The sequence below is a fragment of the Setaria viridis genome, chromosome 5 (genome assembly GCF_005286985.2).
Source record: "Setaria viridis chromosome 5, Setaria_viridis_v4.0, whole genome shotgun sequence".
NCBI lineage: Eukaryota > Viridiplantae > Streptophyta > Magnoliopsida > Poales > Poaceae > Setaria > Setaria viridis.
In genome coordinates this window covers 7,134,641-7,155,975 of record NC_048267.2, presented here as the reverse complement: position 1 = coordinate 7,155,975, position 21,335 = coordinate 7,134,641, and the positions used below count along the sequence as shown (strand labels likewise).

At 51.5% G+C, this 21,335-nt stretch overlaps 3 protein-coding genes across 3 annotated transcripts; 1 reads left to right on the top strand and 2 right to left on the bottom strand.

Annotated features, from left to right (window-relative positions):
- The first annotated feature begins 2,765 nt into the window (after positions 1–2,765).
- On the top strand, positions 2,766–3,841 carry LOC117857743 (uncharacterized). The gene has a single exon (XM_034740576.2). The coding sequence runs from the start codon at positions 2,901–2,903 to the stop codon at positions 3,534–3,536; it is 636 nt and encodes a 211-aa protein (XP_034596467.1). The 5' UTR covers positions 2,766–2,900; the 3' UTR covers positions 3,537–3,841.
- A 470-nt stretch (positions 3,842–4,311) lies between these two features.
- LOC117857742 (uncharacterized) lies at positions 4,312–8,917 on the bottom strand. The gene is made up of 3 exons (XM_034740575.2): positions 6,489–8,917; positions 5,683–5,812; positions 4,312–5,316 (listed from the first exon to the last, which is right to left on the bottom strand). The coding sequence occupies exons 1-3, from the start codon at positions 8,241–8,243 to the stop codon at positions 4,661–4,663; spliced, it is 2,541 nt and encodes an 846-aa protein (XP_034596466.1). The 5' UTR covers positions 8,244–8,917; the 3' UTR covers positions 4,312–4,660.
- Positions 8,918–19,918: 11,001 nt separating this feature from the next.
- LOC117856169 (uncharacterized) lies at positions 19,919–20,386 on the bottom strand. Its single transcript, XM_034738598.1, has one exon. The coding sequence runs from the start codon at positions 20,384–20,386 to the stop codon at positions 19,919–19,921; it is 468 nt and encodes a 155-aa protein (XP_034594489.1).
- Between the last annotated feature and the right edge of the window lie 949 nt (positions 20,387–21,335).

Here is a 21,335-nt window from a genome sequence, read left to right as displayed (position 1 = left end):
TAATTAGTGCATAGAAAAAAAAATATTCATGGCAACCACAACTCGATAAATGGTGGAGTAGTCGTCTCATAGTTCTAAAATCTAGCCTATGAGATCATTATTTCGTGAAACAACGGCCCTTCTCTCTCCTCCACATCAGCAAAAATCCTACGTGACACTACATAAGACGACCTATAAGACTGCTGACGTGTAGCAATGTACCTACTACTTAAACTTATCCCTCAATGTGTAGTCCATTTATCCTTAATACGTACATTTACCTATAAACTTGTTAAGCAGGTCATACGAGGTTCAAATCAAACCACCCTAATCAGCAAGTACATATACGGCACTGTAGTATGGAGACCGAGATATCCCAGGCCCATGCTCTAATACATGCTTATGGCTGTCGCCACATGCATATTGCATACCAGGTGCCATGTTTACATGACACATAGACCAAACCTGTGTTCATCGTAGTGATTTGGATCTCAAGTAGCATGCTTAACATTTAACAAATATAGAGATCAAGACGTGCATTTTAAAAGTTTAGGTGCCTAGACGTTACGTACCGTGGGCAATTTTATGTTTAAGAACCATCATTGTATTTAACTCTAAAACTTTTCCAAATTGGGAGCACTACCAACACTGACAAGGACTCGCTCGAGGAGTAAGCCATGTTTTGCAACGGCATGGATCGGCCGCTGCATCACTTTTTTGCGATGCAAATTGCACTAGCTAGCCCATGTACGTTCGCGAGTAGGCAGCTGTCAAACTCGTCGTGATGCAGCCCACGCCGTATTCCGATTCTCGTCATTAGATGCAAATCCAGACGCCTTGCTGGCGAACCAACTTGTTCGCACGTACGTACTGCAGGCGCCTGCCGGGGTCTCAAACGAGCTAACTACTGCTTCTCGAACGTTATTAATCCGAGGTCCAAGCGAGTATAACCGGCCAAGGGCCAAAGCACGGAGCCAACCACCTCCGTGGACTGAAAATGAATGCCGAATCTACCAAACCGCTGGGAAAAAGGAATATTACTGTACTGGCCGGATAATGGCGTCAGGTGGCCTCGTCGGCTCACGGCTGGCGCTGGGAAGAAAAACACTGTGAAAACACTCGTCCGCTCACGCGCCAGAGCCCCTGCGCAGTGACAGCGCGTCGCCAACAGTGGAGGCTCTGCGTGCGTCGCGGGGGAACCGGGGGAAGGGACGTGACGCCGGCGCGAGTGCGTGGCATGGGCGTGCTTGAGCCTTGGAAAGGGAAGAGCAGCAACAGGCTACAGGAGCCAAGGGAAGGCAACGGGCCAACGGCTAGCTCGGTTTGAAGTTGGAAAAGGGCCCCGGCCGCCAGCTCAGAGCACGGGCACGGACGGCTCGGACTCGCCACTGATCCGACAAGACCACCGACCTCGGCGAGCGCTTTCCAGCTGCGAACCCCACCACGCCCACCACGCACCACCAGTCCTCCACCACGCCAAGTCAGTCGAGCGCGCGGGCCGCGGGGTGGCGCGGCACACCGCCCGGCCGCCCGCGCGCCCCTGGCCTACCTCCCCGATCCAGTCGGTCGCCATCGGTGCGATTTGCTCGTCGGCTACCCGTGGCCAGGCCCGGCCGCGCCCACAGCGCGGTCAGTACGCCACCACGGTTTGTTGGTTCCTGCTACTACTTGTTCCGGCTACGTGCTCCGTGTAACAATAATCATGCGGATCAACGATTTTATCACCCGTGTGCTGATCACGGACCGGGGGTCAAGGGCCGGCGGAAAGGCCGACGCGGTATACGAGCGCGGTGTTGAAGCCGCTTGATCGGAGCTACGAACGCGTACGCCGTGGCAATCGGAGGGCAGTTGCGGTGCGCTACACACCGGAGTGGGTAGATCAGTGCTTGAGAAGAAATATGAATGCCGCGAGCCTACGAGCGAGAGTACTCCGATCCCTGATTAAAAAGGGAAGGCATAAGAATCGCGATCGGATACCCAGGTACACCGATGGTATACCAAAACGCCATGGGCGTACATAGCTAGCAGATACTGTACCGGGAAAACAGATTTCTTGTGGTCGTTTGCTTATCACTGCTCAGTGTCTGAGCCAACAAACAGCAAGAGTAGGTTAAAAAAACAAAACAAAAACAGCAAGAGTAGTGAAGTAGAAGTCGTATACTAGATATAGTCCATCAATTTCCTTTTCGAACCAGACCAGTAGCACATCGATATCATGTTTGGATCCATCAGCTAAATTTAGCCAACTAAATTTAGTAGCTAAATTTAACCAACTAAAATTTAGCTGGCTAAAGATTCTTTTAGCTAGTTGAACCTAGCTAAACTCAGCTAAACTGATAAAGATCGAATTGTTCCTCCACCTTTCTCGGAAAAAGTTTCTAATGTGGAAGGGAGCGGTAGGACTATCTAGCTAGTGGATCCAAACACCCTAGCTAAACTTTAGCAGTTTCTAAACTTCTAGCTAAACTTTAGTTGGGTGGATCCAAACAGATCGTAATCCATAAATTTACCTATAATCATGAAACATATTCGGGATCCAACGAAAACTCATTCAAATGCGAATTTACCCCGATCCCGGTAGCTATTACTAGCGAGTTGATAAATCGAAAAGGAGTACCGCTAAAAGGCGCACCACGATACTCCTACATTACTCTTCTTCTGCCTACAACTTTCGTGTACGCACACACGATCCAGCGGCAGGGCAGCGGCTGCACAGGAGCCGTGCCGCTGCCGCTGCACCCGAAGCCCCACCACCACTACCACCATAAAACCCCCCACCACCCGCAGCAACCAAACCAACCCGATCGCCTTCGCATCCCCCTCCCCTGCCCATTTGAATGTGAGAAAGAGAGGGAAACCGCCCACCCAAGCCAAAGCCGGCGACCGGCGAATACCCCCAACTATCCGCCGCCGGCCCGGCCATGCCGAGATCCTCCTCCACGTCCACCCCCGGCTCCGGCGACAAGCCGACGCTGGGCAGGGCGATGGCCACCATCCTGGCGCTGCCGCTGACCCCGATCTCCAAGGCCAAGGGCGGCCTGCTCCTCTTCAAGAAGCGCGCCTCCGCCGCCGCCAGGCGCCACTGCTCCTACAAGCCGTTCCGCCACTACAACTACGCGTACGTGGGGGAGTACCAGTTCTCCCCCTCCCGCTCGCCGCTCCTCACGGGCCCGCCCCCAGGCGTCACAGCCTGGCGGAGGGCCGCCGCCAAGAAGCGCCGGAGCAGGGCCAGGATGATCCTCGCCTCGCTCTTCTGCGGCGGCGACGAGGTCGACGTCGCCGTGCTCGACGGACTGGCCCGTCGAGCCGACGGCGGCGACGTGCGATCGGATAGGGAGCAGCTCGTGCTCGCCCCGGCTCTGGAGTGGGGGCGCGAGCGCGGCGGCGACGACGACGACGATGCGTACACCTACGACGATGAGGAGCAGGAGCAGGAGGTGGATTACGGGGAAGACGGGGACGAGGAGGTCGACGGCCGCGCCGAGCGCTTCATCGAGCGGTTCTACGCCGAGATGAGGCTGCAGAGGCAGAGGTCTGTGGTCCAGCGCCTCCTCTAGACGACCCCCTCGTTTTCATCGATCGCTGCTACTTCCTTCTCCATCGGGTAGAATCAATTGATCGTCGCGGCTATCTTAGCTGCAGTTCGGTTAATCTCTTCGTTTCGTGGATCGTTCTTGTTACCGTTGTTTTGTCAGGTGTGAGTTTGTTGTTGTTGGAGTCGTCTGGGGGGAGAGATTCGTCTCCCCTGCTGTAGTTTTACTTTCACCTGTAATCCATGTGTTGTAATTTTCGTTTCTGTAGTGTTTTTGAGTTTGTACAATTACAAAACAAGCGTTCTAGTATCTGTTTTGGTTCGCACGAATGTTGATCTCAGCTTCAAATTTGTGTTCATGGGTTCTTGATTTCGGAATCGGAAAGGAGCGGCCAGAGTAGGTGCCAGAGCAAATCATGGAGAAAGATCAATCAGCATATATAATGTGGGAATTGAAGGTCAAGTGCCTTGTATCCTGGATAAATTAAGCTGATCGAGGACGGCCTTTTGACAAAATACTGCTTCGAGAACTGGCGCTGATTTGTTCTCTAATTCTTGCCTGTTTCCTGCCAAGTTATACTCCACTTGACCGGAAACATGACAGTTGACAAGCTCTACAGGTCCAGGAAGGTGGGGCATTCGGATTTCGAATTCCCTTGGTTTAACTGAGATTCATTTGCGGTTCAATCAGTGGTAGACTGGTGTTTCATTTGCAAATCACCATGCAAAAACGTGGAGCATTTGGATCTTGGTTCCACTGAAATTCAGAGAGGGATCCTAGAGAAGAACATGTACTAACATTGACAAACCAACGGTCACCCAAATCATGATTAACTAGATCCAGCAAAAGGTGTTTTTTTCGCCCATACACAACAAAATGTACCCTGGCGGACAATGCCATCAGTTGGGTAAAAAGGGGGCAACGAAAAGGCCACAAAGAGAAAAAAGTATGAGACACTTTTAAGCTTTAGCACGCTTCCATTAGAAACAGGGGGAAAACAACCGGGGGTTCCTTCAAACCTTACAGGACTCTGTACAAAATTTACCGCAGAGGATTACAAACATATCTGCAGTATCTTATTTATCCATAATCATGCGAGCAGAAGTCCGAACATGTCAATATCTCACATATAAAGCAGTCAATAAGCTTCACCATAGGTCGAGTGCAAACTCACCAACAAGCGCCTCAATAATGTCATTCTCGATCGCAATGCTGACATCAAATGCTTCAACCTGATTTGCATCCCACCTGGCAGTCATTTGGTCCACTTCTTTGTCAGAAACTTGTCTTAGAGCAGTCCCACTTGATTCCCTCCAATTGCTGATATCTTCCAATACCTGGCACTTCAACAGATCTCCGCTCAAACTGAGTGGCAACTTCAGCCAAGCCTTGTATCCACATTTGCCAAAATTGCAAAATTTCGAATCCAATGATTCTACAATGCAGTCAAACAGGAAATTGGTGTGTTGATATTTCTTATCTTCGGTAAGATCAGAATACTCTCCACCAAACATGTCCATAGTATTTTCCAGCAGTTCGATGATGAAAGGATGGAGGCTACTGCCCAAAAGTAGTTCAGCATTTGAAATAGATACTTCTCCAATGCTGTGGAGCCTGGACTCTAAGAATTTGGAATCATGTGCAAGAAAATTCTGTGAACATGATAACTTGTTGTTGTCATAAAGTGTTTCTTCAGCATCAGTTTTCTTTGGATCAATTGACATTGCTAAATTAACAATATCAGACTCCAAATTAAACAGATCTTCCATCTTGTTCTCAGTTGACACAAATAAGTCTTTACCTTCTGAAAGAAATGAGAAGAGAGTTAATCAAAACACCACAGGTGCTATAAATTGCACAAACAAAGCTCATACAATACATGCCCAAAATTTACATGCTCAATCCGTTCTGCCACTCAAAATAACAATCTGACTAAAAACAACTAAGCATTCACCCCTTGGCATGGTTGCATGTTAATTTTCTTAATTGTTTAGCATTGGCAATCATGGCAATGAGTTGGTATTACAGCATTCATACACTAGTCAGTTTTGTGCTAGGCAGAATTTGGTTTCTCATTGAGATTTCAGCAGAACATTTGATAACTCCAAGCACTGAGCAAACATATAACACAACTATCTAATATAAAAGTCAAGGCAAGAGAAATGTTTACCATTCTTTTCAACTGGACTTCCTAAAGAAGAGGCATCATTTGAGAAGGATGCTTCAAGTACTGACGTTGGACTCGGCTGATTGGGCTCGTTGTTCAATGATGTAGCAGAAGAATCAACATCTTGTTCACTCTGTACATAGAATGAAAGACTAATAGTCAATACATCAACTTTGTACAAAAATGTTCTTGATGTTACCAATTTAGTAAGTAGTTAATTCAGTAAAATTTAATGGCTCTCTAAACCAAACACAACCTTGTTGAGGAAAGGAAGCATGAAAAACTGTGGACTTCGATAAAAGTAAGCCATGTATGTGGATGTAGATGAATAATTCATTTCCACAAAATGATTTCCAATGCATTTGACAACAGTCAAAGATACATCAAAGAGTGGTTCATAATGATGACAGATTTCAGCATAAGAAATATTTTGATATAATCTTTAGTACAAGATCGAAAAACTTCAATGTCAATTATTGCACAAGAATGCATGCCGAACAGTTGTTTAATAAACTGTATAAATAGATGCATGCACTGATAACGGTAGTACCTTACCACGTATGAATATCACATAGTACATGTTACTAGAGCAATATTAACCATCATACAAGGTAGTACATGTAACACTACGCCCACCAAAACTACACCATGCATTTACTAACCAAATTGGACAAAATATTATATGAATAAAAAGACAAGTACAAATCATCATGATCGACCAAAGTAGCATTCATTACAGGAACAACAAATCAGAAGCTCTGAAATAGGAAGTAGTGACAATAAAGAAAGATCCTAGCATCCAAACTGACCTGATAACGCTTCTGAAAATCAGGAGATTGATCATTGGAGAATACATAACATGATGGATCGATACAGTCAATATTTCTGTTGCAACTTGAGGGTACTGATGCATCAGAGTAGTTGCTACTTTGAGAGATTGAAGTGCTCATGTCATTTGTAAGAGCAGAAATGAGCTCTTGCAGAACAGGTGCAGTCAATTTTCCTGAAGGCTCATCACTTGATGTAAACTCAATCCTGTCAAACAAGCCAAGCTCATTCATTTTTACTTTCAACAGCCTGTTAAAATCATCTTTCTCAGAAGTAGCCATAACAGAATGTGAAGCTCCCATATATTTGATATCCGGAGCTGGCATTCGAGCGTGAGTTGTATCATGTGCTAGTCTACTTGGGCACCCACTCTTCAACACTTTGCTGGGTGACGAAGCTCTGGCCACCGGCTTTGGGGCTGATCTAGAAGTAAATGCAACTGCATTTCTGTCATCCCTGTTATTGGCTACTGCATCACGACCCACCTTCCGTGATCCCTTTTTTGGCCCCGATCCAGTGCTTGAAATCCTGCTTGTAGATGCCAAATCACTTCGGTTGATCACATCTCTGCCAGTGGTTCTCCCTTGTCCAGCGATTGAACGCCCAACTGATTCTCTTCTTGGACCAGAACCACTTTGTGCTACTCTCCTACCAGCAGATGCTGATTCACGAGAACACCCAACTGGGCGCATCGAATCTGCCAAGCTTCCAGAGCTGACACTCCCTGAAATATCCGGCCGAGTGGGTGTTGCTCGTTTGCGCAACCTCTCAGCTCCAGTTTGAACGGCAGCACCACTCGATCTAACCCTGGCACAAGTGCGCATTACCTCATTTCTTACTCTACTACTGTCCTTGTGCTTGGCATCCAGAGCAAAGCTGCTTTTACTGATGTTTCCATCAGCAAAATCCATTCTAGGCAACACTACAGTACTGGTACTGATATCTGCATTGGCATTGTCAATGGAGCGCTGCTCGTGCCTGCGCGAGACAGCAGCGCTGTCACAACTTGTCTCCGCCGGAACAACAGGAGGCTGTACCTGTACCCGAGTAGAAGGCGTCAACAGGCTCTCGGAACGAGACAGGAAATCGTCGGCCACGCCCGAGCCCTGAAGCAAGGCGCCGGAGTGATCGTCCTTGCGGTGCTGCGGGGAGGAACAGGCGTACGCGAGGGCCAGCCTCCGCGAGCTGGCGCGCGCTCCCGGCTCCAGCAGCTTCGCCGCCGCCGCGTGCACGAGCCAGGTCCGCCTCGGGCTCCGCGCCGGCAGGTCGGCTCCGTGGTGACTCCTCGCCGTCGTCGGTGCGGGCGGAGGCGCAGGCGCGGGAGGGCGCCGACTCCTGCTAGTAGGCAGCACCAGCACCACCGCGGAGTCGTCGCGGTCGTCCGCCGGGCGCGGCGCCTCCACCTTCCTCTGTTTCTGCGGCCTCGGCGGCGCGGCGGTGGCGGGCCAGGACTCGAGGCCCATGAGGCGCGCGACGACGCCCGGGGCGGCCCCATCGGCCGCGCCGGGCGACGGGCGCGGCAATGCGAGCGGCGGTGGCGGGGCCGGAGGCGGGCACGGGAGCCTGCGCGGGGCGGAGCGGAGAGACGAGGGGAGGAGGCGGCGCGGGGAGAAGAGCCTGCGCTTGCGCGCGAGGCGGCGGTGCCAGTCCAGGAGGTGGAAGAGCACGCCGCCCGCGCAGCCGCCGCCGGGGAACGGCGACGGCCGCTTCTCCACTATGGCGAGGCTGCTGCTCATCCCTCCTCTCCTCAGTCCTCGCCTGCTGCTGCCAACTCGGTCCCCTGGTCTCCGTGCCAGGCCGTGCCGCTCCGGGCCCCCGTCCTTTTACCGACCCGTGCTTCGATCGGGGAGTTGAAAGGTGTTGTAGCTGGCACGCAACGGCAGCTAGCTCCCCTCCACCTCGGCACGCGCCGCGAGGAGGAAGGTCCAGCGAGACAGCAGGATCGGAGCGTGGGCACCGTTTGTCAGTAGCAGGGGCAGTCGATGACAGGTGGGCTCCGGCTAGCGCGGACCCATAGTGTCAGCGAGAGGAGGTACTTCGGGCGTGTCGCCGAAGGGAGAACGCGTCGCGAGGAAGCCAAGTGAGCAAGCAGGCGTGCAGGTCAGCACGGCAAGCGAGACGGAGGAAGGAAGAAGGAAGGACCGGGCGGTCCTGACCTCCTGGGTCTGGGAGGACGAGGACGATGGCCGATGGGCATGGAAATATAGGTCAGGGAACGGAAGGTGTGCGCAGCGCAGCCGAGTATACAACACAGAATTGGTGGCGGCTGGTTGGGCGTGCAATAGCTGACAGGTCGGGCTTTCAGGCCTCGTGCAAAAGGTGGGAGATCAGTGGAGGGCTGGAGGCAGTGGACTTCACCGCACGCCACCGGACGATGCAAATGGCAGCCTTCCCCGTCCGCAGCTGCTGGCCTTCTTTGTGCCGGCGGGAGGAGCGGCGGCGGTCGTCTACTGCTTAAAAACTGCCAATAAGATGATAAGACGACCAAATTATCCGTATGGCCGCTGCCTAGTGGAGAAATTTCTGGCTTTTCCATGTCCTCTTTCAAAATTTTCTCAGCAAGTTAGTGGCAGGTCAAAAGCTCCGAAAACATACTAATTCCGCAAAGCAACAAAAGTAGAGGGGGAGCGAAAAACAGACCCATCAATGGGCGGAAAAGGTCCGTGTTAGACCACCGACAGCTGCGCAAAAATCTCGTCGGTCTCTCCATGGCTATCACGACAGAGTCGCTAAGAGAGTGTTTGATCCTTAGTTTAACCCGGGTGATGATCCTAATTAGAAGTATTAAATATATGCTAATGATAAAAATAATTGCATAAATTTGGGTTAATTCGCGAGACAAATCTATTAAGCCTAATTAGTCCATGAATAACACATGTGATGCTCAGTAAACATGTGTTAATTATGGATTAATTAGGTTTAATAGATTCGTCTCACGAATTGTTCTCATTTATGCAATTATTTTCATTATAAATCTATGTTTAATACTCCTAATTAGCATTCAAACATCCAATATGATCCGATCTAAACTTTAGCCAAGATCAAACGTCTCCTAAAATTCTAAGGGGATGTTTGGAACACCCCTTCTAAACTTTAGTACCTGTCACATCGGATGTTTGGATACTAATTAGGAGTATTAAATATAGTCTAATTACAAAACTAATTACACAGATGGAGTCTAATTCACGAGAAGAATCTATTAAGCCTAATTAGTCCATGATTTGACAATGTGATGCTACAGTAACCATTTGCTAATGATGGATTAATTAGGCATAATAGATTCGTCTCGCGAATTAGTACAGGGTTCTGCAGTTAGTTTTATAATTAGCTCATGTTTAGTTCTTCTAATTAGCATCCTAACATCTGATGTGACCCTCCTAAAGTTTAGTGCCTCGTATCAAACACCGTGAATGATGGCGCTGCGAGCACTGTGTTTTCCATGCGCGACGAGACAAAGGACGTAATGGCGACGGGATGCATGCGGACACCGGGAGAACAGGCGTCGGGTCGAGACGAGCTCCCTCCTCCGCGTGTGCATGGCCGACGAATCTCTTTCTCTTCTCTTCTCTTCATGCGAGTCTGCGAGATCGACGAGACCGATCAGGTGATCACAGGTTCACAAAGCATAGCATAGGTGATGGGCGATGGTAGGTAGCCAGATGGGAAAAGGAGGAAAGGTGCGAGCAGACAAGTCGGGCAGGTGACAACACACGCTAGCACGTCCTTTTCCGCGCCCTCTGACACTCGTGTCCGCGCCGCTAGCAGGCAGGGGCACTAGTCCCTGCCGCGTAGATTAGTCAAAGGGAGGGCGCTCGTCGAGGCGACTCCGTGATGCGGACACCGGCTGGGACACGGGCCAACAGTGCCGGTGGGCAAGTGCAACAGCCGGATCCGCACGCCGCACCGCACCGACGCAGTGTCGCCGACACCGGCGGCACTCCCAGCTCTCGCAGGTCGCCGCGATGTGTGTGTTCTTCTGATCTTCTCACAGCAGTCATCAGGCAGTCACCACCCCCAGCCCGGGCCGGCGCTCCCCAGCAAAGCAGCCTGGCATGGGAGCCTTGGCCATTGTTACGGTTTGCTGCTTCGGCAAGCAAATGTTCCGCGGTGCTTCCTGTGCTCCCAGCTCGGGATGCGAGTGACTGTCTGGGAATATGCGGTCGCAGTGACTAGTTTTTTCGTGGTGTGTACTTCCATTACCTCATCTCATCATATTGTCATGTCAATCTCAGTCCAAACATGGCTACAGTCACAGTCCACAGACAAGCAGTACTAGGATGAGTGATGATTAGGGCACCCTGTGCTGCGCTGCTAGCGCTTTCCTCGAAACGGATCCATGATGCGCGCGTCATGGTCTGCAAACCATTCTTTTTCCCGGAACCAAATCATCTCTGCTCTGAGTGGCACCGCCACCCACCAACCAGCAACCACGGCTGCTCCCGCTATCATGAGACTTCGATGCCGTCGCGACCTTTTTGATCTACTACATACCGGAGGCCAGTGTTACTGCATCGTTTTGTTTTTCAATGCCATCGATTCATAACGGTAACTTTCTCCCTTCTCATGCCGCTTTGCGAGTTGCGACACAATGCTCCAAGATCCAAGGTCTTGCATGTTTGAGGTGAAAGTTCACACGAAGATTTTTCTGCCCTTTGAAACAGTACGAGCGTGCTAGTATATTAGGTACACAAAGAAAGATAGGAACAAGTACTCTATTAATCTTTACAAATAAATAAATATAAGTCCCTATGCGCTCCATAGCCTGCTGATGACGATCTTATCTTGAGCGATGTGGTCTTCTGGTTCCTGGAGTCTCGGAAAGCTCCTCATTAATCACCTACGCAAGTCTCGCTTGCCGGAGCACTTCGATTTCGCTGCCGTGATCATCGACTACAGTCTTCGCTTCACGTTCTCCATGCATGTGTGATATTGATGTGGGTGTGGCGTCGGCATCATCCATGGGCTCGTCGGTCCATGGGCCGGTGTAGCGTATCTAGGACATCAGCTCCGTCCGCCCGCGTCGTCCGTCCTCGTCGTCATCGTACACGCATTGTAGTCGTAGAAGTGGTGGGTCGGATATGCACGGTCGTGCGTTGAAAACGAGCAGACATCACGGCAGGGTTGGTCGTCGAGTTCGCGATGATCTTCGGGTCACGTCCCAGCGGAGCCGCAGGAAACCACAACGATGCTTGGCTTCCTCCTTGCCTTCTAATTGGCTCTCAGCAGTGCACGCGTGCATGGTCCCAAGAGCCACGTCTTCTTGGTTACATCTTGAAAAGCTTTGGCTTGTGGCTGTGCATGCAAGCGCCTCCGGCCGTCAGCATAGGGAGGGCGTGCACCGACGCTGCGCCGCCTCGCCTCATCGTCATCCTCGTGGCATCTCCTTCGCTCCCAGCGACTTACGGCAGCGCCGTCACCGGCTGTGGGTGCCGTGTCTTCCGTCACAGGTACAAGGCTTCATGCTCCCTCTTGACATTCATCCGGCGCGGCCGACTACACGGACCTCCGTTGCCATCGGCGTCCTTGCGAGCTGCATCGTCTTCGTGGGCTTGCCGTTGACATCGAGCTCTGGACGGTGTGGCTGTGCAAGGCCACTGCCCTCACATCTTGCGTCCGCGGACAGCGCAGCAACATCGTGCCGCCGCCATTGTTCCTTGTCTGGTGCCTCCCGTCTTCCTCATCATCTTCGGTAGCTCGCGGCGTCGCGATCGTCGTGGACGTCGCGCTTCCATAGTGGGTAGGCCTCACGGTCCTTCACCGCCGGCACAGAGACGCGGCCACACGGATGGCCGGCGTACGGCCCGAGCAGACATGGCATGCACGTGATCTATGAAGGATAAGAGAAAGTAGAATATCAACCTGAAGCACCGAAGACTAACAGAGGTGCCATGGCCGCTTCTTGCCACGCTCGGCGGCCTCGACTTGACTCCGGGTAGAGGTGTGGCGGTACACGAAACTTGGTGGACGTGCAAGGCGCCGCCAATCTGGTGATGGAAAAGGCTCTCTTCTTTTTCTTACGTGAAGGAGCAGAGGCGGCCTGGTGGATGAAAAAAATTCTCTTTCGTGAAAGAGCAGGTCTGGTCGTCACAAAATCTGCAAGTCAGTTTATTTTTTTATCATCGTACGTTGGCGTGGGTGCCCAGGACTCCACCAGGGCGCTGCAGGAGTTTGTTTTGACGCGGCACAAAATCTGCAAGTCCGTTTCTTTTCTATCGTACGTGTATACGTATTTGTATCTCGCCCATCCGTCGGGACTCTACCAGGGCAGCTGGGAGTTTGTTTGACGCAGCGCAAAGTCTACCAGTCAGTTTCGTCTTGATCGTACGTGTATACGTATTTGTATCTCTCCCGACCGTTCGTGGTACGAACTTTCCGGACTCGCCTAGCTGGCCGTACCGGTTGTCTCGTAGGCCCGGTCGAGTCTTAATTATGAGCTCGAATGCGGAGCAAATTCGAACTCGACTTGGTGAAAAAACGATCTCAACGCTCTCCGGCGCAGTTATGAAGTGCAGCCGGGTGCGACGAAGAGTTCTCGGCCTTCACGGCGTGATGGCTCCGGCCGTCCTGTGTATACATATACGACCGCACGGATCAATCCATGTCAATACCCAACACTTTTCCTTGTTTAATTTGCTTTCCGCCAGCGTTCACAGGTTTCGTCCATCATCTACACCGTCAGGCAGGCAAGCCATTGTTCTGTCACGTGGTAGGAGAGCTTAGTTTGCTTATTTTCATTGATTGACTTCTTTCCTTTCTTTGCTTGACAGTTTTGCATCTTAGCCGATGGCTCGCAACGGCGATGCTCATGACATGGGGTGGCCTGCTAGAAAGCTTCGCTTAGAGAGGCCTCGTGGCGACGAGGGTCAAATTTCCTCAAGTCACCGCAGCCGTAACGCTGAAGACCGCTCTGGCCGTGAGGGCGCATGTGCCCCGCGTGATGGAGAGCCCGCTCGAGCCGTCAGTGATTCTTCTAGGCGCCAGCGCACCACCAGGGAGGTCTCGACAAGGAGACGCTACGTCGACTCGAGTAGTGGAGAGGACGTACTCGAACCACCTGCGGGTTCGCTGACGAGGTGGAAGAGAGCGCGTGGCAACAAGGACGCTCCTGGCGGCGAGCGTGGCAGTAAAGAGCAAGACTTCATAGTAGCTCCTCATGACAATACGCTTGATGACGACTCGCCCCGACCGTCCCAGGCTGTGGTGTCTCCGAAGAAGAAGAGGAGGGCAAGCAACAATGGAAGCACCTAGGAAGGCAGGTTCGTCGGCAGGTCGCTCGACTCATCCAAGCTAGTTTGCCTCGGCTGCACCGTTGCGGCCCTCATTGGGTCGCCCAACTGGTATTGTCATCAAGTTGAACTCTCTTCCCGCATCTTCAAAGACAACAGCCCTTCTCAACCACAATCAGCTGTGCTGAAGGTAGATTACATATGACTCACTATGATTTATAGTTCAGTTTCTGAAGGAGCATCACCGTGACATGCATCCTTGCTGAATGACCTTCTGTGTATGCTAAAGGTGTACCACCAGAGGAGATGAACGGGCTACCAGACCTGCCTGACGATTCGTTCGCTACGGAAGTGGTACGTTCCTCTCCCTGATCTCTCTTTTCTTTGTAGGATGTGGTCGTAACCTCCTTGTAGTCTTTTATTTCTAAGTTCTCCGAGAGCGTACTTTTAGAGGAGGAGGTCAGATCTTTTCTCGAGTGGCCCGAAGACATTGATTTTGGTGACATCTCGTTCGATGCCGTCCTGTAGAACCAGGAGAACCAGCAACAGGGCACCCAGGACTCGCCTGTCGGTAGTAGCGCCAGCACAACTTCGGCCCCGTGCCAGCTTCCAGCTCCGGTTCTTTCTTTGGCTCCGACTTCAGCACCGTCAACAGCATCTGGCACACCATTGGTTTCAACTCCGGCTCTGACGGACGTTGTAGTGGACCTGCCTGGCACTGATGGCCAAACATCTCCCTCGAACCGCAAGCACAATGGACAGGGAGAGGCGGAGCATGCGCCACTGAATGACAATGGAAGAAAAAAGGTCATGAAAAATATCTCGTTTTCTACCTCAACTTATTTTCATTATGCGGATCTTTGGGCTCATGCCTTTCATTATTCATGCAGCTAAAAGAAGTGCTGATGCTTGCCAACTTCCCTCTCTGAAATAGCTAGCAAAAAGGAGAAGGACCTGCAACTGTAGAGCAAGTGAAGACGTTCAAGGAGAAGGCCGAGACACATGTTTCCGGTTAAGCGCCTCCTGAACCTGAGTCATTGGCGGATTTTGCTCATTCTTTTAGCACTCCGGAGTGCCCTACTCTTGACCTCCCAATCATGTCGAGCACTGAGCACGACCTGGCTCGAGGTGTCTACGGGGACCTGAAGGAAATCAAGGGCTTGTTAAAGGAAGCTCCTATCGATACAGCTTGGGCTGCCCGTAAGCTGCGCAGGATAGCGAAATTTTGGGTTGTTGATTATGAGGAGAGGGGAATTCCTCGTCCCAAGGACCTGGACAGGCTGATATCCCATGTGGAGACTTTGGCGAAATGCCTGGTTGGCCAAGTTGGCGCTTCCACTGAAGAAATGGCCGTCGGACATGCTGAAAGAGAGGCGCGGACTTGCCTGAGGGAGCTGGACGCCGCTTGTATGGAAGCGAAAGGCAACCTGAAGTGCAGCAGGGATGGGTGTGCACTCTTGGAGGCACGACGCCAGAACATCACTTCAGAGCTTCAGCGCAAGGCAACACAGATAGAGGAATATGAAAGGATGGTAGAGCTCGCGAGGAAGGAAATGGTAGAGCTCCTGGAACAGAAAGATGGCATTACCAAGCACCTCGAATTCTGCGATGAGGCACTGACTTCCCTGTGCAACAGCATCAAGCATCTGGACGAGAGGCACGCCGACGTGACGGCCTTGGTGGACAAGACCAGTCGAAAGAAGGAACTGGAAGCGAGAAGCCCTTCAGATATCGCCACCATCTTGGCATATCCGATCAAGGATCTTTCGGAGACTGATCCGCCTGGGGGATGATCCTCGTTAGAAAAGATTGGGCCGCATTGTGCTGGCTCCTTATTAGTATCTTTTCCTTTCACGAAGTTTTGGTTAGGTTCGTTTAAATTAGGTTTATAAGCTAGGTACGGGGCACCACGTGCGCCCTCAATTGGATTAGCCTCGCGAGCGTATCGCTTGCTTTTTGGAGTAAAATCTACTGGTTACATGCTTCTTTCATCATGTACATGGACGTATTCTCCTTTATTATTTTTTCTTTTTCTTTCTTCTTTAAGGCGCTCATCACCTCAGCTAGGGGTAATGTTCTCTAACCAAGGGCACTGCCGTCGCTCCCAGACTGTTGCCGCTTCGTCGTGCACACCTCGGCTCCTTGTCAAGTCATGGGCGACGATGCGCTTGTTGCCAGCACACCGTTTGTAGTTGGGTACTATCCGCCGGCCGTGCTTGCCGCAGAGTTGTCGGCGCATGCTGGTATCACCAGGCTGCCAGGCTTTCTGCCGGAGTAAAATCATCAGTCATCGTGGCCGTCGTAGACAGCCGCCGGGCCGTGACTTGCTGTCGGAGCCGTCGCTGTTGCCGCTGAATGAGAAGGACCGCCGAGGGGTCACCGTGTTCACTGCCGGAGTCGTCGTCGGGCCATCATGAACAGCTGCCGTGGATGATTCAAGGCCAAGGTCGTCGTGGCCACCGGATCATCATCATGAAGAAGGCCGCAGGTCATCGTAGCTTTGGCCGCTGGTGTGCACCCGCCATGCATGTTGCTGCTGGCCGCCATGCAATCTGCTGTTCTTTGTTGCTGGACGTGAAAACAAAGGCACCAAGCAAAATGCATCTACGTGCACTCCGGCCATGCAACTCCATGCAACACAGGATCATCTAAGCAAAATAAAGAATCTCCCCGTAGGCGTCCGCGGTCGTGTCGGCAGTGGCGCTGCGGTTGACGGCGGCGAGGTGCTTGATGACGAAGTGCTCGACGAGGTCGCCGGTGGTGTAGCTGCTGCACCCGAGGTCGCCGGAACTCCTGCGGGGATCTACTGGCTGGAGAAGAAGAGCTTGCGCTTGCGGATGGCTGCAAGTTCTCGCGGAATGCGTGTGCGTGGATGCGGATGAATAGCGTGTCTCCTTTGCTGATTGAATAGCTGCAGAGCGCGCCGCGTCGTGGGCCACCCATGAGTCGTCTTCATCTTGGCGCAGTTCTCGTCGTCTCGGTAGCCTCAGTGGCGACGGCGCCTTCGGTAGCTCCATGGCGTCGTCGCCGGCCGCGGAGACGTGTAGCTAGCTTCTGGCACATCAGTAGTAGCTAGCACGGGCCATCAGTCCATGGCGTCTTCACGATATTCATATGGCTTGCTTGTGCACATGCACGTACGCGAGTACGAGTCTTGTAATGTACGTTGCATGCATCCTGTGCAAGGATGGGTGAGACGCTTGACGCCGTTTGCCCGCTGGCTGTCTTCGTCGACTTGAGCTAGCCACACGGAACCCAGCAAAAGACTGGTTCCTGGCACACTCGCCTCGTAGTTCTCGCCGGCAGCATCGTCTTCCTACGCGCCAACACCTGGATGTCTGGCGGCCTCGGACTTGGACGGCGTCATCTTCATGACTGCCATCGCCTAGACCAGCCTCGATCAGAGTCGTCTCTATGGGCGTCGTCCTCTGGGGAGCCTGGCAGCCTGAGCATCAACCTGAGCCCCCGAAGATGAACAGAGGTGGCATTGCTCCTCCTTGCATGCTCGTCTGGTTCCGTGGCTTCGGCTTCACTCCGGCGCGTCGCTGGCTCTGTGCGCCGATAGTGGACGAAGCTCGCCGGTGGGGGTTGTGGAAGGCGCCACCGGCTGGTGCAGAGGCAGGTCTTGAGGGCGCCTGGTAGGAGATCGGACGCTCCCCTCGGCTTCTTCTTCTGGCGATTCTTCCTTAGTCGCAGGAATCTTTTAGCTTAAGTTTCTGGCAACTTGTAAGTTAATCCAAGAATGTATGCATGTAGAAGGGGCACCATACGTACACCCTTCTATTAGAGAAAACTTTTCTTCTCTCTCTGTTTTTCCTTAAACAAATAACACGTGCCCTTCTTGAACATAACTCAGCATCAATTCTTTTATATATCTTGTTGAAATACATTTTACACATCCTCGGTGGTGCGCAACACCGTAGCATGGCTTACTACCACGGCTTTTCACGACACCACATCGCTTTACACATAGTGCTAATGTGGTGCATGACACAGTCATTGAGCTAGACTCTGAGCGGGAGCAGAGGTAGCTAGGTTGCGTGCCGGCTCCTCCGTGCATGCTCCACTGAAGTTGTCGAGCCGGCGCTGCAGTCGCCGCGGAGTCATCAGTGCCGCGTACATCCTGGCTGTCGCCTACGCATACACTAGAGTATGGCTGTGTAGCTATGTCGAACCGGGCCGCTGCTGAGGCAGCTGGCGCAGATGCGGTCGTTGTATCGATCGTGTCATGTTGCGAAGGTCCTGCAAACATTAGCGCGTCGAAAGAGACCGAGAGGGAAAGAAAAGAGGGAAACATAAACGTCGAGGGAAAATCAACATGAGACATAATTTAGTGATAAAAAAGGTGTTTACGCCAACTCCCGAGTGTGTGCGTTAAAGCCATGTAGCTGCCCGTAGCATGATCAACAACGCATCCTCCGATCGTGGTGTAGGGACCGTACCACTTAGACGGAGAAATCTTTATCAATTCAGCCGCGACCACCTTGCTGCCGTGGTGCCAGCCGATCGAACTGAAGGGTTTCACAGCTTGACGCCATTCCGCATTGGTGCATCGCACTGCTCCCATGAAGCGAAGCAAAAGTTCTGCAACGCTTAGTAACAATAGGTGCCTTGTTTGCACATGTTAGTATAAAACAACAACCAAGGAAAAGAAATAATAAAACATGTTTTTGTGTTGGATTTTGAAAAAATATTGGCTTTCCTATTGTTTGTTAGCTATATGAGTAGCTTAGGATGGGACTACCAAAAGACTAAGCTGTCAGGTACCGCTGAATAACCATAGCGATGGTGGATTTCCCTAAGTGTATGTGAGTGTGAACACAACATGCTTCCACGACTCCATTGGGTGGCAATGGGCATTATCTCTCGAGACTCCTTCACATTGAGTAGTACCACAACACCGCTTGCACTCCTTGCCATGTGGGCATAGGTGTGGTTGAGTTGGTATGTGTGGTTTTAGAATAACGGCTAAGGAAATTGTGCCATTACTTTTTGCTGAGGATGGCGAATGGCTACCCTCCGCCTTCTTTTTGGGATTGGACTTGCATGATACTTGAATTTGTCTGTCTTCTTTGAGACCTTTTGAACTTGAGTTTGAACTTTTCTTCTTAGGATTTGGTCATCTTCTTTGGAGACCTCTTGAAACTTGGATCTTGATTCTTCCAAGAACTTGAAGGGTAGCCATCCACCTTTGTGTATCTAGGTGAATCCTCACTGGCATTGTTTTGTTGGACCCTTGTTGTCACCTCTCAGGGATGGCAAGTGGCTGCACAATGAATGGAACTTGTGTTGCACCAGGTAGCCCTTTTCTTGCTCTTCTCCTATAGTCTTCCTTAGGGTGGGTTGTCCAACAACAAGGAGTGCAAGGGGCATGGTTGCCTCACTGCTTAGGAGTCATCGAGCAGTCTTTCCACTGCCCCCAGTGGAGCACGCTTGGCACGTGTCGTGTGTAGTGCATGAAGGGGCGTCGGCTGAAAGCTCCACTAGGCAAGTTAGTGCCCAAGGCCTTTCAAGCGCAGTCTTGAGGCAACCCTTCTCCTGTACTACAGCTGAACACTCCATAGGGAAAGTCATTTTTGTTTTTGTGTAGGGCTTGTGTGGTCCATAAAAAAAAAGAAAATGGGGGCAGCCAGGTAGTGCAATGGAGAATACACGCTAGCCACCTAAGAGCAAAAAACGGTTTTATGCAAAATATTTTTTTAAGAACCTGTCGTTGATTGGAGGCATCGGCCGTTCTCCTTGTTGGTCCACTAGCTGGTAGGCGCCTCCGTCATAGACTTGCTCAATGACGTACGGTCCTTCCTACTTGCACTCAAATTTTCCCTTCGTCTTGTGCGTGATGACGATGGGGTGCCGCAGTATGAGCACCATTTCGCCTCTCTTGAAGACCCATTGCTTGACAAGCTTGTTGTAGGCCCTCGCCATGTTTTGGCGGTACTGCTCCAAGTCTTGTAGAACGTGAAGATGCCCCTCTTCTAGGGTGCGAGCTCCTGGAAACGAAGGCGAATCTGTTCGTCTTGACTGAGCCCATCACGAATAGCCACGTGTAGTGACAACAGCTCAACTTCTAGTGGGAGGACAGCTTCACACCCATAAACGAGAGAATATGGGGTGGCTTGAGTTGGGGTATGGACCATGACACGGTACGCCCATAGATCTTCAAAGAGACGGTCATGCTAATCTCTTCAGTGTCTGTGCACCGTCTTCTTGAGGATCTTGCCGAGCATCTTGTTAAACGCCTCGATCATCCCATTCGCTTGAGGGTAGTAGCCGATGGAGTAGTTCCACTTGATCTTGTACTTCTCCATGAACCTATACATTTTGTTGAAGGCCTTGGCATTGTCGGAGGTGATGTGGTATGGGACTCTGAAGTGGTATATGATATGCTGCTCTAGGAACTTGATGGCGTTGTCGCTCTTCACTTCGCGCAGTGGCACAGCTTCCGCCCACTTGGAGAAGTAATTCGTCGCAGCGAGGATGAAGTGGTGGCTTGATGATGAAGGAGGGTCGATAGGGCCAATCACATCAATTCCCCAAGCGTCGAATGGCCATGAGGGAACCGTCGGGTGAAGCGCCACTGGAGGTACATGCTTGAAGTTACCATGAATTTGGCAACCAGGCCAAGTCTTGGCTACCCGCAGGCAATCCGCCATAATGCTAGGCCAATAGTATCCATCAAGGCGAATGCTGTGATACATCTTTGGCCCGCTTTGATGCCCACCACAGACTCCATGATGCATCTCCTTCAGGACTTGGTCAGCTTCTTGTCGATCGACGCACCGGAGAAGGACCTCCTGTCCATGGGAACGCCTGTAGAGGACGCCCGACTTACAGACATACGAAGGGAGTCGCCATTGTAGTTGGTGCTGCTTGACTGGGTCATCGGGGAGGCTGCCATGCTTGAAGTAGTCAAGCAAGGATCGGAGCCAAGTCATCCTTTTCAACAGCATTCATCATGATAGTGTTGACTTCATACTTCTCTGGTATGAGCTCTATAATAGTAGGGAGGAGCCACCTTTCTTCAATGCCGACTTGTGCAGGCTCACCTTCAGGGAGGACAAGTGCTGCGGCAAGTTTTTCCAGAGCATCCACCGATGCATTCCTGCTTTGAGGGACATGAAGGACTTCAATGTGCTTGAACTTCTCTATGAGCTTCTAGGCTGCTTGGTAATATGGCATTAGCTCCGGCTTGCGAACTTCATAGATGTTGTTGATCTGTCGAACAATGAGCTGCGAGTCTCTGTAGACTCGTAGGGAACATACCTCCATGGAGAGTGCTAGGAGAAGCCCGAAGATGAGCGCTTCATACTCCGCCTCATTGTTGGAGCACTCTTCCTTCAGGAGGGAGAATGAGTGGTACATCACTCCTCCTTGTGGGGTCTTGAACACCAGTCCTGCTCCAGCCCTCCTCCTTGGGGTACCGTCGAGGTCGGCATCCATCCTCGAGGCACCGTCAAAGTAGAGCTCCCATGGGGCTTCAAGCTTAGTAGAGAAGACTTCTTCATCTAGCAGGTTGGTGATGAGAGGTGAGTCATTAGGCACTGGATGTGTTGCTAGGAACTCCGCCAAATCTTGACCGTTCACAGCCTTCTACGAGACGAA